The 15,496-nt window shown below is 40.5% G+C and overlaps 1 protein-coding gene across 1 annotated transcript; it reads right to left on the reverse strand.

The window, feature by feature from the left end:
• Positions 1–1,504: 1,504 nt before the first annotated feature.
• Positions 1,505–6,119, reverse strand: LOC138958287 (protein chibby homolog 1-like). Its single transcript, XM_070329399.1, has 4 exons — positions 6,001–6,119; positions 5,333–5,526; positions 3,970–4,085; positions 1,505–2,301 (listed from the first exon to the last, which is right to left on the reverse strand). The coding sequence occupies exons 2-4, from the start codon at positions 5,520–5,522 to the stop codon at positions 2,221–2,223; spliced, it is 387 nt and encodes a 128-aa protein (XP_070185500.1). The 5' UTR covers positions 5,523–5,526; positions 6,001–6,119; the 3' UTR covers positions 1,505–2,220.
• Between the last annotated feature and the right edge of the window lie 9,377 nt (positions 6,120–15,496).

The raw sequence follows: 15,496 nt of genomic DNA on the forward strand, positions 1-15,496 counted from the left end.
AGAAATGTTAAGTCCTTTGTACTGGAAACTTGCAATCTCCCAGTAAGGTAATACATTGTATACTACGTTGCAAGCCCCTGGAGCAAATTTTTGATTAGGCCAAAAAAAATAATAGGTGTGGTTATGGTAACATAGCCAAAAAAAGTAGGGTAGGAAGGTAGGCAATCACTTGGTTTTTTTTTTTAAACTTTTTTTTCTAATGTGTACAAATTAAACCTACTTGACAGGGCAATAAGTGTGCGACTCGAGCGCTTTCGCTTTCATTGCGTTTTCTGCACTCGTTTTCCTGTGTGTTTTTTGACAAATGTAATAAAAAGTTATAGGGTCGGCCCCTAAAAATAGGGTAGGTCGGGTTACCGTAACCACACCTATTTTTGGCTCACGTAAGTGTAGCCTATGCGATCGTAACTTTGTCTGTCTGTGCGTGCGTGCGTGCGTGCGTCTGTGCGTGTGTATGTCTGTGGTAGAAACTCTAACATTTGAAGACGTCACATTACATTGACGTCACATTATGACGTAAGAGGGTTAGACGTCACGCGAAGGAAGTACTGACAGTCTCGGTCATTATTATTTTGAGCACGCCGAGACTAGTTGGCAGTCGTGTCCTTGTAAGTAGGCTACATGCAGACAGACAGATCTAGATCTAGTGTCTCGCTTTCTTGCACAGTTTCACCTATGCTCTTTATGTGTGTGTGTGTGTGTGTGTGTGTGTGTGTGTGTGTGTGTGTGTGTGTGTGTGTGTGACGGAGTGATTGAGTTTGTGTTACTGTTTGTCGATTTCTTACGTGAGCCTTGATGGCTTCGCCTCTTGTTTTTTTAGGCCTTAGTGCTTTTGTGAACAAGAAACAATTAACAAGTGGCTCTATCCCATCTCCCCCCCTTTCCCCGTCGCGATATAACCTTCGTGGTTGAAAACGACGTTAAACACCAAATAAAGACAGAAAAGACAAGAATGATAAATTAGATACAGGACAATAATTCTTCAAAATATTGACATCAAGACTACCGTACTTTCCGGGTCATAAGGCGCGACTTTTTTCCTCGAGTTCGACCCCTGCGTCTTGTATAACGAAGCGCCTAATCCGTGTATGAAATACGAAAAAAATCAAAGAGACCGCTTGAGTACCAGTCAAACAACTTGTGATAATGCATGTTTCAGCTACTAGGTACTGCCCTGCCTTTGATCTGGCCGCACACACAGATTTCCACTCTGTTAAACTGGGTCACTGACCCCGATGCAGGAAGTGTTTCCTCTCTCAGATATGACAGGGGAACCACCTCTCATGGCAAAACCTGGGTCATTTTGGTGCGCCCTATCGGCCCCCTGCGTCCAATGGGTGACTGGATTACAATTTTTTTTAAAAAGAAGGGGGTGCGTCTTAGATAACGAAGCGCCTTGTCACCCGGAAAGTACGGTAGGTTTTTTGAGAAGTGGTTTGACAAGTGCAGTTTTGAACAATGATGGAAAAACACCAGATAACAGGCTATCATTGACAATTTGAGTAAGAGTTGGTACGAAGATGGTATTAATATACATGGAGTGGTGTATTTACATTGTAATGGTAATGGTAGCATAACATGATTTACATTTTGCTTCTCTACTGAACAGCATGCATGATTGCTTCCTGGCATACACCTCAAATATCTGTAAAGAACATACACACAAACTTTTTAAATTATGCTATTCAAAACTCATTTTTAAGTACAAACTGGTGCAACCAAGCGCGGCAGTAAACTTAGAAACTGAAATAAAAAGATTACACACAACTTTTAACATGCTAAAAAGATCCAGCTTGAGTTGCCACTTAGACTCTCTTTGTCGGTGTAGCAACAATTCTATTTATAATGTTGAGGTTGATCTCTACAACATGACACTAAAAGAGAGGAAGCTCCAGAACTGTCACTAATAAAAGCATGTAAATATATCATCACAAACATGATACAAGTCCAATGTTTTTGTATCATAAATAGCTTTTCATTGTGTGAAAGGACAGCTAATGCTCCATCCAAATCCATCAGTGTTTTTGGACAAGTGAATCTCACTACGTAACATATGATTATATTATGAAGTCATGTTAACAAAACTAATTTGCAAAATGCTTTTGCAGTCATGCGAGAGTATCCATATCTCTTTTACACTTTCTCTCTCAGTCTCTCTCTTTCTCTCTCCTTCGAACACTCGCTCGCAATTTATTTAATTGTTTTGAATGCTTTGACGGATCACTTCCTTTTGCCTTTTGATTCACGCAGCTGCTTCACTTCATTTTCATGGAACTGTGAAACTGCAAAGGTTTCTGCCAACTGCACAACAAACCAAACATTTTTAACAAATCTGTGTATTACAGCCAGCCAGATGAGACAACAATAACAATAACAACACTTTATCCCCGAGTACGCAGTAGGAGGGTCCAGCAGACTTTAATTGTGTGTCTGTCTGTGTGTGTATCTGTGTGTCTGTGTGTCTGTCTCGACTTAACAGCTTATTGCTGGGAAACTACTGGGCGCAGTTCTTTCAAAAGTTGATACACTAACTTGATAATAGGTCCGATTGATCGTATTAAAACTTCATAATGTTACCTGGGACCTAAATGCGAAATATTCCACAAAAACGACTCTTAACGGGGGGAGTTTTTGCGGTGGGAGGCTGGTCGCTTTGCGAACAGCCAGTCACTGAACTAAAGGGGAGACTTGGGTGGCCTCAGCCGAACACGTCACGCAGTGACGAGAAAAGCATGATTTGCAAGCCAGACAACGGGTGGGGATATGGTCTCGGCAAAGAAACTAAAATGCAGGGTTTGGTCTCGGTGAAAGAGAGACAGAGAGCACGAGAGAGTCTATGGCCAAAGTGATCCGGGATCGATTCCCGGCATGGGCGGTCTATATTTTTTTTATTTATATTTTTAAATTCTCGTTTACTATTGTTTATTATGAACGTTTTAATGTTTTATTTCACTCTAATAATTTTTTTAATTGTGTAAAATAAATAAATATTTTTTTATTTTTTTTATTTTTTATAAATCCAAGTGACACGGGTTTGATTCCCAGCATGGGCGGTCTTTTTTTTTTTTTTTTTTTTTTTTTTTAATTCTTGTTTACTATTGTTTATTATGTTTTATTTTACTCTGATAATTTTTTTAATTGTGTAAAATAAATAATTTGTTTTTAATTTTTTTTAAATCCACGTGCACAAGACAAAAACTTTCATACTGGGGGAGCGAGCCAGTCTGAAGAGTACTCGGGTCCAGCGCCAGCGGTTTTTATTGTCCACTAAAATGGAAAATTGTCTTTGACACGTCTAACCTGCCTGTGAAAAACCAAAAACAACCACAAAGGGTGGATGGAGGGTTGTCTCATGTGCAGACCTGCTATAGTGCGTTATCCCCCCCAAACTTATGGGTTAACAAAAAATTACTGCAAAAAAGGATGAAGGCATTTAACACCAAGTCTGTACATCTTTCCATGCCTTTGTCTCATTGCATCAGCAGTTTCCATTTGATTTTGTGTGAGCTGATTAAAATGATTTTTGTTTTCTGATCTTTTAATGTCCCAGGTTATCTTTTTGTAGCAGAACTTATACACACACACACACTCTCTCTCTCTCTCTCTCTCTCTCTCTCTCTCTCTCTCTCTCTCTCTCTCTCTCTCACAGACACTCACTTGCTGACACACACACACTCTCTCCCTCATGCTCTCTCTCACACACACACTCTCTCACAGACACACACACTCTCTCTCTCTCTCTCTCTCTCTCTCTCACAGACACTCACTTGCTGACACACACACACTCTCTCCCTCATGCTCTCTCTCACACACACTCACTCTCTCACAGACACACACACTCTCTCTCTCTCTCTCTCTCTCTCTCTCTCTCTCTCTCTCTCTCTCTCTCTCTCTCTCTCTCTCACACACACACACACAAATAAATTCTTGACAGGCTATACATGTAAATTATAAAGCAGAGGTACTCACAATGTCCAGAAGGATGTCCACTTTGAGCTTGAGGAGGTTGTTCTCTTCATGCATCTGCAGGTTGGTTTTCTTGAGTCGCATCATCTCCCTCTGGCTGCCTCCCCCTGCACCAGACTCTGCAACATCACAAAAAAACATCATTATCTTAGCCTGGGTTCTCATCACCAAATATGTCAACAAACAGATGCAGTGGTATCTTCGTTGAAAGGACACCCATGGGACCAGCCAAAAATGTCCCTACATTGCAGGTGGTCTGTCATGACAGGTGTATTTTGTTAAAGGACAAATGAAAAAATCACCAGTCGTGGTATATATATATTCGTTAAAAGGACATGCATGGGACCAGTCAAAAACGTCCTTACATTGCAGGTCGCTTGTCATGACATGTATATTTTGGTAAAGGACAAAAGAGATAATTTCCAGGTGTGCCAACAAAAAAAGATGTTTGGGGAAAAAATAATGTAACAAGTCACCACTGCCTTGCTCTCCATGGGCAGTTAAGTGTGAATTGTGATGCCAAACAACAATAATAATAATAATGGACACTTATTAATCGCCCCTTCTCACCAGAGCTCATGGCGATGTACAATAGCAACAGCGTACACACACACACACACGCACACACACATACACGCATGTACACACACACACACACACACACACTAAATACTAACAATACTATGAAAACTATTCTTAAAAACTCTCGCCTAAACATACATTTATAAATATATACATATGACACAAAGCTTCATAGCACGGTCTTACAAGGCGATACAAATTTGTAGAATCTGCACTTGTAATCATAACAAGTCATTTTAGATCCCTTTGAAGTCACGAAATAAACTCCGATGAACTGTTCGGTTGCATTTTGTTTACATACGTCAAAGAAGGAATTATTCGTATGGGTGGACAGGGTAGGCAACTCTGTCGTGTAAATGATGTCCCTTGGTTGACAACGTACGCCATTTCCGAGGCATTTTCGTTGATCAAACAACCAAATCAAGTAATTATGCTTAAGTTTGGAGCTCAATCCCTCAATTAATTTCACGACAAATGTTCTTTGGCTTGATTACAGTGACTTGTATCATAAATTCTGAGCTATGAATTTAACACACTAAAGTTCAAGATTACCGGACGTCAGCTGGCCTCCTGGGTAACTTGCTTTAACGGACAGCAAACTGTTCAATAAACAACAACAGAAGAAGAAGAAAATACACACAAAAATTGTACTTGTATGTGTGAGGACTCTTGTACACATCAAGGGCACACAGTAAGTTGTCAATTCAGGTCAACACAGGTAATGCTTCATAATCATATACAACTATTTCCTGGCAGCGAACAGGCTAAAAACAATTTGTCTCACCTGCCACCCACATTCCATCCTCAAAGGCGACCTCTTGGCCACCCAGGTTCAGCTTGACACCATTGTAGCCATCAACACCAAACTCTGCGCGGGACTGCTCAGCGTCTAGGTTCAGGTTAGACAGCGATTGCGCTCGGCGTGGCGGTGTTTTCTTGGGTGAAAACTTGTTACCGAATATTCCGAGAGGCATGATGCTGAGAGCAGATGAAAGCGATTATTAGATGTAAGCCTAGTCCATTCTGAAGATTATAACAAGGGAGACTGGTTTAGTTCCTGTTTAACATGTATACAACAAACATGTAGGAGACTGACTCGAACAGTAGAACTTTATTGAAGACATAAAGACTTCATTAAAGTAATCACACCCCCCTCTCTCTCTCTCTCTCTCTCTCTCTTTTTCTCTGTTTCCTTGTTAAATTTGTCTGCTTTAAAATTAAAATAAAAAGATAGAATTTACTACAAATAGGAATTTGGGAAGACTTCTTTCACACATGTATATAATTTACGTGTCAGAACTCGCAAGAATCACATCAGTGAGCGAACTAGCAGTTATCTGAGTCAGTTCTTCTAACTTCAAAACAAGGATACTGCTGGTTTCAATCAGTCAGGGAGATCACAACAAAAATGCAGTTGAGCTAACACAGATATACAGATAGATTTCCACTAACCTGGTTTACTGAAGCTTCTGAAAATGAAGTTGACAACGCGAAAAAGCGTCTGTTGAGACAGAACCGGAAATGCAACTTATCGCGACTTGACTGGCCTCCCCTGTTCCGTCGTCTGCTCGAACATGTATGCGCGTTGCAGTGGCCTCGACGGGAGGGGTGGAGGCGGAGATAGCTAAGAGGAGGTTTGGTGGGTAGTGACAATGGGACACAGGAAAAGCAATCGACGGAAATAGATAAAAGCCCCTTTATGGCCCCATAACAAATCTATTAAGAGATAAGTACAGACTGAGACAGTGTCTGTTTTCCCCATGGCAGACTGAAAGAGACAGAGCAGGCCTGTGTTAGTTTCAGTCTTTATGTTGTCGGGGAAGGGAGAAAAATCGATGTTCAGCCTGAAAAAGAAGCTGTTCGATCGGTTAGTCGTTTTTACATTTAGTAGTGTGTGTGTGTGTGTGTGTGTGTAGAGCACTTCCCGGAACACAGTTTCAGGCCGACAGATTGACTGGCCCCTCTTCAGTAAAGGAAGGCCTCTGCCGTCAAAAGCGAAACAAAGCCGGTGTCACGATTTCATCTTTCGCCTGTTTACATATTTCCCCCTCGATATATACTCAAGACTGAAATGTTGTTTCCTGGTAAAATTAAGAAGTGAAATTATTTATGGACGAAAAGCATGTCAGTTTCTTGCATGTGAAGAAAATTGGTGGTGAAATGTAATAGATTTCACCCCAAATCGATTTATTCGAAAACGTGTACCGAGTGGTTACGTCCCTTGCGTAAGAAGGGAAACATTTTAGGATGAATCAAATTTGTAAGTTAAATAAAAAAAAATGTGGTTGGACAAATTTGGCCCCATGAATGTAAGGTACACAAGGTCGCTCATCAGTACTATCGAAGGGTGGTTTTTGTTCAGTGTAGAGTTTATACTAGATCAACGAGGCCGAGAATCGAAATATCACCACGGCGAAGGATGAAAACGTCACACCGGTTCAAAAAGACGTCATAATGCTAATATAGCCGCAAATAACGGCGTTACGTAAACACTGTTTCATCGCTACTCCGCCTGCGCGTCCGTCTCTGAAACCAACAAGGAACTTCGACTTTGAGAACGAACTTATGTCTCGGTGACTTCGTCATATCAGCAGGCGAAAACTCATAAGGTCACCACTAGGCTGTGCATGTAGCGGTATCGTATATCATCAGAGACATACATTGAATACATTAATAATAATAATAATGCAAACTTTTATAGCGCTATTCTAGAAAAATGTCTACTCTTAGCGCTTTACAATACATACATCGACCAAGCATACTATACACGCACAGGCAAAGAAACCGACCAAACATAACATTCTATCTATGTCTCTGATATCATTAATGTTCAAAGGTTGAGGACATTAATACTATCACAGCGGCTGTCATCGTCCCAATGACAACACAGATAAGTAGTGTTTAACGCCCTCACGGTAAAACCATTAGGGGCATGTTCCCAGGTTTGACCCCGACGTAGGTGGGAAAAAAAGAAGAAAATAAGTCGCGTAAGGCGAAATTACTACATTTAGTCAAGCTGTGGAACTCACAGAATGAAACTGAACGCACTTCATTTTTTCACAATGACCGTAGTCCGCCGCTAGTGCAAAAGGTAGTGAAAGTGATGAGCCTGTTGAGCGCGGTAGCGGTTGCGCTGTGCTGCATATCACGCTTTACTGTACCTCTCTTCGTTTTAACTTTCTGAGCGTGTTTTTAATCCAAACATATCATATCTATATGTTTTTGGAATCAGGAACTGACAAGGAAAAAGATGAAATTGTTTTTAAAACGATTTCGGAAATAATTATAATTTTAATCATAATTTTTATATTTTTAATTTTCAGAGCTTGTTTTTAATCCGAATATAACATATTTATATGTTTTTGGAATCAGAACATGATGAAGAATCAAATAAAAGTAATTTTGGATCGTTTTATAACAAAATAATTTTAATTACAATTTTCAGATTTTTAATGACCAAAGTCATTAATTAATTTTTAAGCCTCCATGCTGAAATGCAATACCGAAGTCCGGCCTTCGTCGAAGATTGCTTGGCCAAAATTCCAATCAATTTGATTGAAAAATGAAGGTGTGACAGTGCCGCCTCAACTTCTACAAAAAGCCGGATATGACGTCATAAAAGACATTTATCGAAAAAAAGAAAAAAAACGTCTGGGGATTTCATACCCAGGAACTCTTATGTAAAATTTCATAAAGATCGGTCCAGTAGTCTACACACACACACGCACAGACAGACAGACACACACACACACACACACCACGACCCTAGTTCGTCTCGATGCCGGCCCTCTATGTTAAAACATTTAGTCAAAACTTGACTAAATGTAAAAAAGGGCCACCGCAAGGGAGGGATGGCTGTCGCGCTATAGCTCCCGACCACACATGGAACTTTTTGTCCTCAGTGCTTTGTGCACATAGACGACCAAAATAATAATTTGTGATGTAGCCTACAAAGAAGCTTACACAATAGCACAAAGCAAATCATTTGCATAAAAGCATAAACAGAACACACAAAGGGATGAAAGCCCACATGCTATTATCACGAGGGCTGAACAAACAAATGAACCACGTGAAGAGCAAATCATGTGCATATGTATGCTTACAGTGACGGTACAGCCATTTCATGTCATGAGAGAAAAAAAAGAACTACGGAGTAGGTCACATGCTTTAACACCGTGTAGAATGCACACGCACTGGGCAGGCGCACACACACACATCCACACACACAAACAAACCCACTGGGGGAAAAAAAACACCAATACACATTCATGCGCGAGTATACATGCACAAACCGACACAGACAAACCGAAAACTTTTGTCCACAGTAAAAGATCAGTTCTGTTTTTACTCTTCTTCATTTAAGTTTTTTTGCAGAAAAACTGTTTTGCTTTGGAAAAAAGGGTATTCTTAGCCGATAAAGACATTATTCGGTTATTCCATGGGAAAAACAAAAATGCCATGGAAAAATTTGTTTTTCTGTGGAATAACCAAATTTTGTCATCTGCTGAAGCATCCTTTTTTTCCAAAGCAACACACACACACACACATTTGCTCATGAACTAAAGCAGCAACGACAAGAGACGTTTAACTCTATTTATTCAACATCACACTAATAATATAAACTTTTGAAATCCGTTGCTCATAAAATGTTTTGATAATCTGATATAAAGAATATACTTCATAATAACAACACAAAATAATATACTGACGTCCAAAAGAAACGCGAAAAACAGTGTCTAGTGTCATTTATTGCCTAATAAAAAAATAGTACAAAAATTCAAATTTGATTATTAATGTCCAATTTTTGGTAGAGTAGAACACTGACTTATGGTCCATAACACAGTAAGGTTGCGGAGACGATGCGTTATTAGCGCTTAACAGAACAGTCAATAGCGTGTGTGGCCCCCATTAGCATCGATGACGGCCTGGCATCGGCGGTGCATTGAGCGGACCAAGATCAAGATCAGCGACAGTTGTGGGCCTTGGGACCACCCTGTTGAGCTGTGTCTGGAGCAAGTCCCAAAATTGCTCAATAGGGTTCATGTCAGGAGATAACGCTGGCCAAGGCATCACCTGGATGTCTGAGAGGTGCAGGAGATCCTGAGTGGCCCTGGTGGTGTGGAGGCGCGCGTTGTCGAGCTGGAAAACCCAGTTTCCATGGGCTTGAAAAAAGGGCAGCACTAGAGGGTGCAGCACCTGGTCCATATAGCGCTGCGCTGTTACGCCGTTGCCGAGTCCAGGACCCAGGCCTTGGAAGATGACGGGACCTAGCACCTGGTTGTGGCCGATGGCGCCCCACAACATGAGGCTGGGCCCACCCCAGGCGTTGTTCTCCACGACACAGTTGTCAGCATAGCGGTAACCACTTCTTCTCCATACCCGAACACGCCCGTCGGCATGGTCAATGCAGAAACGGCTTTCATCGCTGAAAAGCACGTTCTGCCAGTGAACATTGTTCCATTGAGGTGGCCTTGCGCCCAATGCAGGAGTGCCTGTCTTTTAATGGCGCACGGTGAGGACGGGTCCCCTGGCTGGACGGCAGTTCCTCAGCCCCCTGAAGCGCAGTCACCGGCTGGCCGTTTGCCTAGAAATGGGTGCCTGGTGTGTCCCTATAACAGTCCTGGCTGTTTCTGCAGCTGTTCTGAAGGGATGTGCAACATGGCTGCGGAAAATGTGCCGATCTTGCCTTGGCGTCGTCACTCGGGGTCTGCCGCTTCACTCGGCATCAGCAGTAGAGCCAGTTATCACAAACCGCTGCAGGAGACGATAAATGGTGGATATGTGACATTGGAAAGTCGCAGCCACGGCTTCCGGCATGTCCCCAGCCTCCAGACGTCCAATGGCTCTCTCGCGTTCAGCAGAAGTGAGTCTTGGCATGGTGATAGCGTCGAATGCGGGACTGATGAAACCTGTAACTTTGTGCCATTTTTATCCTCTAGTGACAGTGAACACCACTCACTGATCAGCTTTTGTGCTTTTCTTGCACGTGCAGCTGAACTGCACAAGAAAAATGTCTCAGCTAACTCGGGCTTTACGTGGATTGCAAGTGCGCTGATGCGGTAAAATTCACAATACACCTTCCTCAGACATCGGTCTTGATATACTGGCTGCCAAAAATAACGCAACTTTTGTTAATCCAGAAAAAAAATATTTGTAAAATAAATATTTTTCGCGTTTCTTTTGGACGTCAGTATATAATAATAATAATAATAAATTCAAAGTCTGATTCGTTTTCTTTCATTGTTGTCTCATGTGTTTAGAATGGTTCAGCAGTTTAAAATAATTAATAATTATGCCCTCTTAAATGCCAACGGTCATAATGGGCAACAAGTTATGTTTATTCTACTCATCAGCAATCACTATTACACATCTCCATTTGTATTCTTCTTCTTTTCCTCCATGGTGACAGCTGCCGTCTGCACATATTCTTTCTTACTTTCTTTGGTGTTTAACGTCGTTTTCAACCACAAAGGTTATATCGCGACGGGGAAAGGGGGGAAGATGGGATAGAGCCACTTGTCAATTGTTTCTTGTTCACAAAAGCACTAATCAAAAATTTGCTCCAGGGGCTTGCAACGTAGTACAATATATGAGAATGCAAGTTTCCAGTACAAAGGACTTAACATTTCTTACATACTGCTTGACTAAAAGTCTGCACATATGACATAGTCCTCTGACAACTAAGCTGGAGATATGCATTATATCTCAATTCATTTTTTATACAAATATGATGGGAAGATATGTAGCTTTAGGTGAAAAAAATCTGTTTAAACATAAATGCCAATTGTAATCCAAAATAGTATATGTCAACACAGGGGGTAATTATTGTGCAAATTTTGTTAACAAGCACCACACACATAAACACACACACACACACACAAACATACACACACATCAATAATATCATTGCCTAACTCTGCAGTTTGTGATAGTGCTTGGAGAAAAAACTTATCTGTTTAAAGGTCCTTGTCTACATTTTTATACCGAAATCGCCATTTGACCATTAAAATGCAGAGTCTATTATCTACAAATATCAACAATACACCCCCTTTCGATCAGGAAAGACGAAGCCAGTGTAGCCGTTTGAAAATTCATTGTAGTATTCCAGCGTAGTACTCATAGTAGCATATCCTTATTTGGAAAATGCCAAGCGCAAAACTCCTCTCAAATCCCGTGCATTTCGTGCGTTTAAAAAAAAAGCGTGGACAGCGCTCCAGTGTCAAACTGTTGCTACACTTGTTTGGGCGTGGCTATAAGCATAGTGACATGAATTTGATTGGTCAGTATTTTTAGGCAAAGCACATGTTCTCAGCAAACAGAAAACAAAATATTGGAAGCATGAGTCACGCTACCCAAAAATAAAATCTTTTTTTACATTATATATTTTTTTCTATAACATTTTCCCCCATGGTTCATTCATCGACTGACATAACGTTTTAGCGAAATCTAACCATAAGATTATTGAAAAAAAGCAAAAATGTAGACGACCACCTTTAAACATAAATGCCAATTGTAATCCAAAATAGTATATATGTCAACACAAGGGGTAAATTGTGCAAATTTTTTTAATAAGCACCACACACATAAACACACACACACAAACATACACACACAGGCACACACATCAATACTATGATTGCTTAACTCTGTAGTTTGTGATATAGTGTTTGGAGAAAAAACTTATGCAAAGAGTTAAACCTGGGTTTTTGAAATGCTCATATTCTTCTGTGTAAAAAAAAAAAAAAAAAAAAGAGCACATAAAGTCAAGCTTACCGTAACATATGCTTTTGTAACAATTAAAAAATAATACGCAGTCTGTCTTCAGACAAAACGGTAGGCAAATAAATACTTGAACTTCTATAGATCTAATGCTTCATCATCTTCATAGGTTATCACAGATCAAACAAATACAGGCTAAATTCCTTTCCCAAAATTGTGATACAAGTAATATCAAGGCAGGTGAAAGGCAGGAAGCCAGAAAACACCCAAAAAAACAATCCAATTGAGATGCTCAACAACAAAATCTCTCCAAAAAATACACCATTTTTTTGGTAACAAAATACATGTGTTATTGTCAACACTTTTAAGACCTCTAAAAACCTGAGAAAATCAGGTCTGAAAAGGAAAGGTTTCTTGAAACATATATACATGTAAATCTACAGATATGAAGATAAAATCTTGAGAGAAAATGGTGTCAAAAAGGGGGGTCTTAATACACCTGGTTGGGGGCGTCTCAAATACAACCAATATCTTAAACATATATGGTCAAATAAATGCTGCTTGAATAATACACAAAGGTTTCATCCGCATTTGTCAGTTTGGTTTTAAGTATACAGGTATTTCCACACATACCACATACCTATGCCCACATATCAAATGTCTACATCATCACAGGTTTATTTGCTTTTTCACTTCTTAGCGATTGGCCTAGTTTATTAGTGCATGGGTAATCCAAAACCAACCTTTCAGTTCGGTTTTCTCATTTCCGTCTGTCCGCTTCTCATCGAGCATGATATTGGACATCTTAATTACACCCCCGGTATAGGGGTGTGTATAGGTTTCACTCGATGTGTTTGTGTTCGCAAGTAGATCTCAAGAATGAACGGACCGATCGTCACCAAACTTGGTGAACAGGTTCTATACATTCCTGAAACGGTCCTTACAAAAATTGGGACCAGTCAAACACACGGTTAGGGAGTTATTGGTGGATTAAAATTATACAAGGCCTGGTATAGACGGACACCCCCGTTGGTCAAAGGGAAATAACCATTCTCACTGCCACCAACTGAGGTTATTTCCCTTTGACGGGGGTGTAGTTCCTATCGGAGGAATTTCTTGTTTCTTACTGTAACAACTTATCCTGTTTGAACAACAAATGCTGACGGAAAATTTTTACACATCCTGTAGTTACAAATTGAAATCACCAGAACTAAGCTTGCACTGGTTCAAAAATACAGTTTTTAAAAAGAGAAATGTTGATTTCATATGAAAAGATGATGTAACACATTAACTATAGCACCAGATACTTTTATATAGAAGCAAATGGGTCACAAACATAAATGTGCAAATTAAGACAGTTCAAGGATCTAATACTTGCAGATTGAATGAAGTAACAAGTTAGCTCTTAGATGATCAATATGAATTTATGGTCTCCATTACAAACTTTGTGCCCAAGTAATATGTAGTAACGTACTTTAATATCGTTGATGCAGCTGAGTTCTGTAATATAATGCTGTAGTAACCTGGGCTCTGGATATCATAACAAACAAGAAGGGCAAAGCCCATACGACTCACATGCTTGACCTTGACCTTTACATGACCTTGACCTTCAGCTAAACCTAGCAATGACATCATACACTAAGAACTGCTTTACACATGTTTACTACCAAAATACATGTGACCTTGACCCAAGGTCATCCAAGGTCATGCAACACAAAGCTGTTAATTCAAGACAGGAAGTACAATGGTGCTTATTGGCTCTTTCTACCATGAGATATGGTCACTTTTAGTGGTTCACTACCTTATTTTGGTCACATTTCATAAGGGTCAAAGTGACCTTGACCTTGATCATATGTGACCAAATGTGTCTCATGATGAAAGCATAACATGTGCCCCACATAATTTTTAAGTTTGAAACAGTTATCTTCCATAGTTCAGGGTCAAGGTCACTTCAAAATATGTATACAATCCAACTTTGTAGAGCTCCTGTGACCTTGACCTTGAAGCAAGGTAAACCAAACTGGTATCAAAAGACGGGGCTTACTTTGCCCTATATATCATATATAGGTGAGGTATTCAATCTCAAAAACTTCAGAGAAAATGTGAAAAATGTGAAAAATAGCTGTTTTTTAGACAACATTTATGGCCCCTGCGACCTTGACCTTGAAGCAAGGTCAAGATGCTATGTATGTTTTTTGGGGCCTTGTCATCATACACCATCTTGCCAAATTTGGTACTGATAGACTGAATAGTGTCCAAGAAATATCCAACGTTAAAGTTTTCCGGACGGCCGGACGGACGGACGTCCGGACAGACGGACGGACGGACGGACGGACGACTCGGGTGAGTACATAGACTCACTTTTGCTTCGCATGTGAGTCAAAAACAGGCTTTAGATGTCATAATTTCGAAATCATTCACAGGACAATGTTACAAATGACCACTTCACTTGAATGACAGAAAACAATGTCATGAGCAAAGTAAAATACTTGAATGACAGTCGGCTGTTTATGTTGTTGTTGTTGAATGTACCCCTCCTTGATATTGGTGGTTTCCTCCGAAAGCGGCGTATGGCTGCCTAAATGGCGGGGTAAAAACGGTCATACACGTAAAAATCCACTCGTGCAAAAACACGTGTACATGGGAATTTCAGCCCACGAACGCAGAAGAAGAAGAAGAAGATATTGGTGGTACATGTATCACTTAATACAGAGAAGATAACTCTACTTCTTCTTCGTTCATGGGCTGAAACTCCCTCGTTCACTCATGTTTTTGCATCAGTGGATTTTACGTGAATGACCGTTTTTAACCCGCCATTTAAGCAGCCATTCACTGCTTTCGGAAGATGCATGCTTGGTATTGTTTCTATAACCCACCGAACTCTGACATGGATTACAGGATCTTTTCTGTGCACACTTGGTCTTGTGCTTGCGTGACAACACAAGAAGGGGGATAAGGCACTAGCAGGTCTGCACATAAGTTGACCCGAGAGATCGGACAAATCTCTACCCTTAACCAATCAGGTGCAGCTGGGATTCAAACCCACGACCTTCCACTAAGGAGGCCGCTGTCTTTTATCCACTATGCCCGTTGAAGGTAATTCTAGATCTGTAATGCAAATAGAAACATTTTAAATCCCCCCCACCACATAGGCAGCCATACTCCGTCTTTGGAGGATGGCTGTATAAGATAAGTAGTTTGTCCATTGAGACTTGGAGTCGGATACTTT

Source organism: Littorina saxatilis, linkage group LG2 (genome assembly GCF_037325665.1).
Source record: "Littorina saxatilis isolate snail1 linkage group LG2, US_GU_Lsax_2.0, whole genome shotgun sequence".
Lineage (NCBI taxonomy): Eukaryota > Metazoa > Mollusca > Gastropoda > Littorinimorpha > Littorinidae > Littorina > Littorina saxatilis.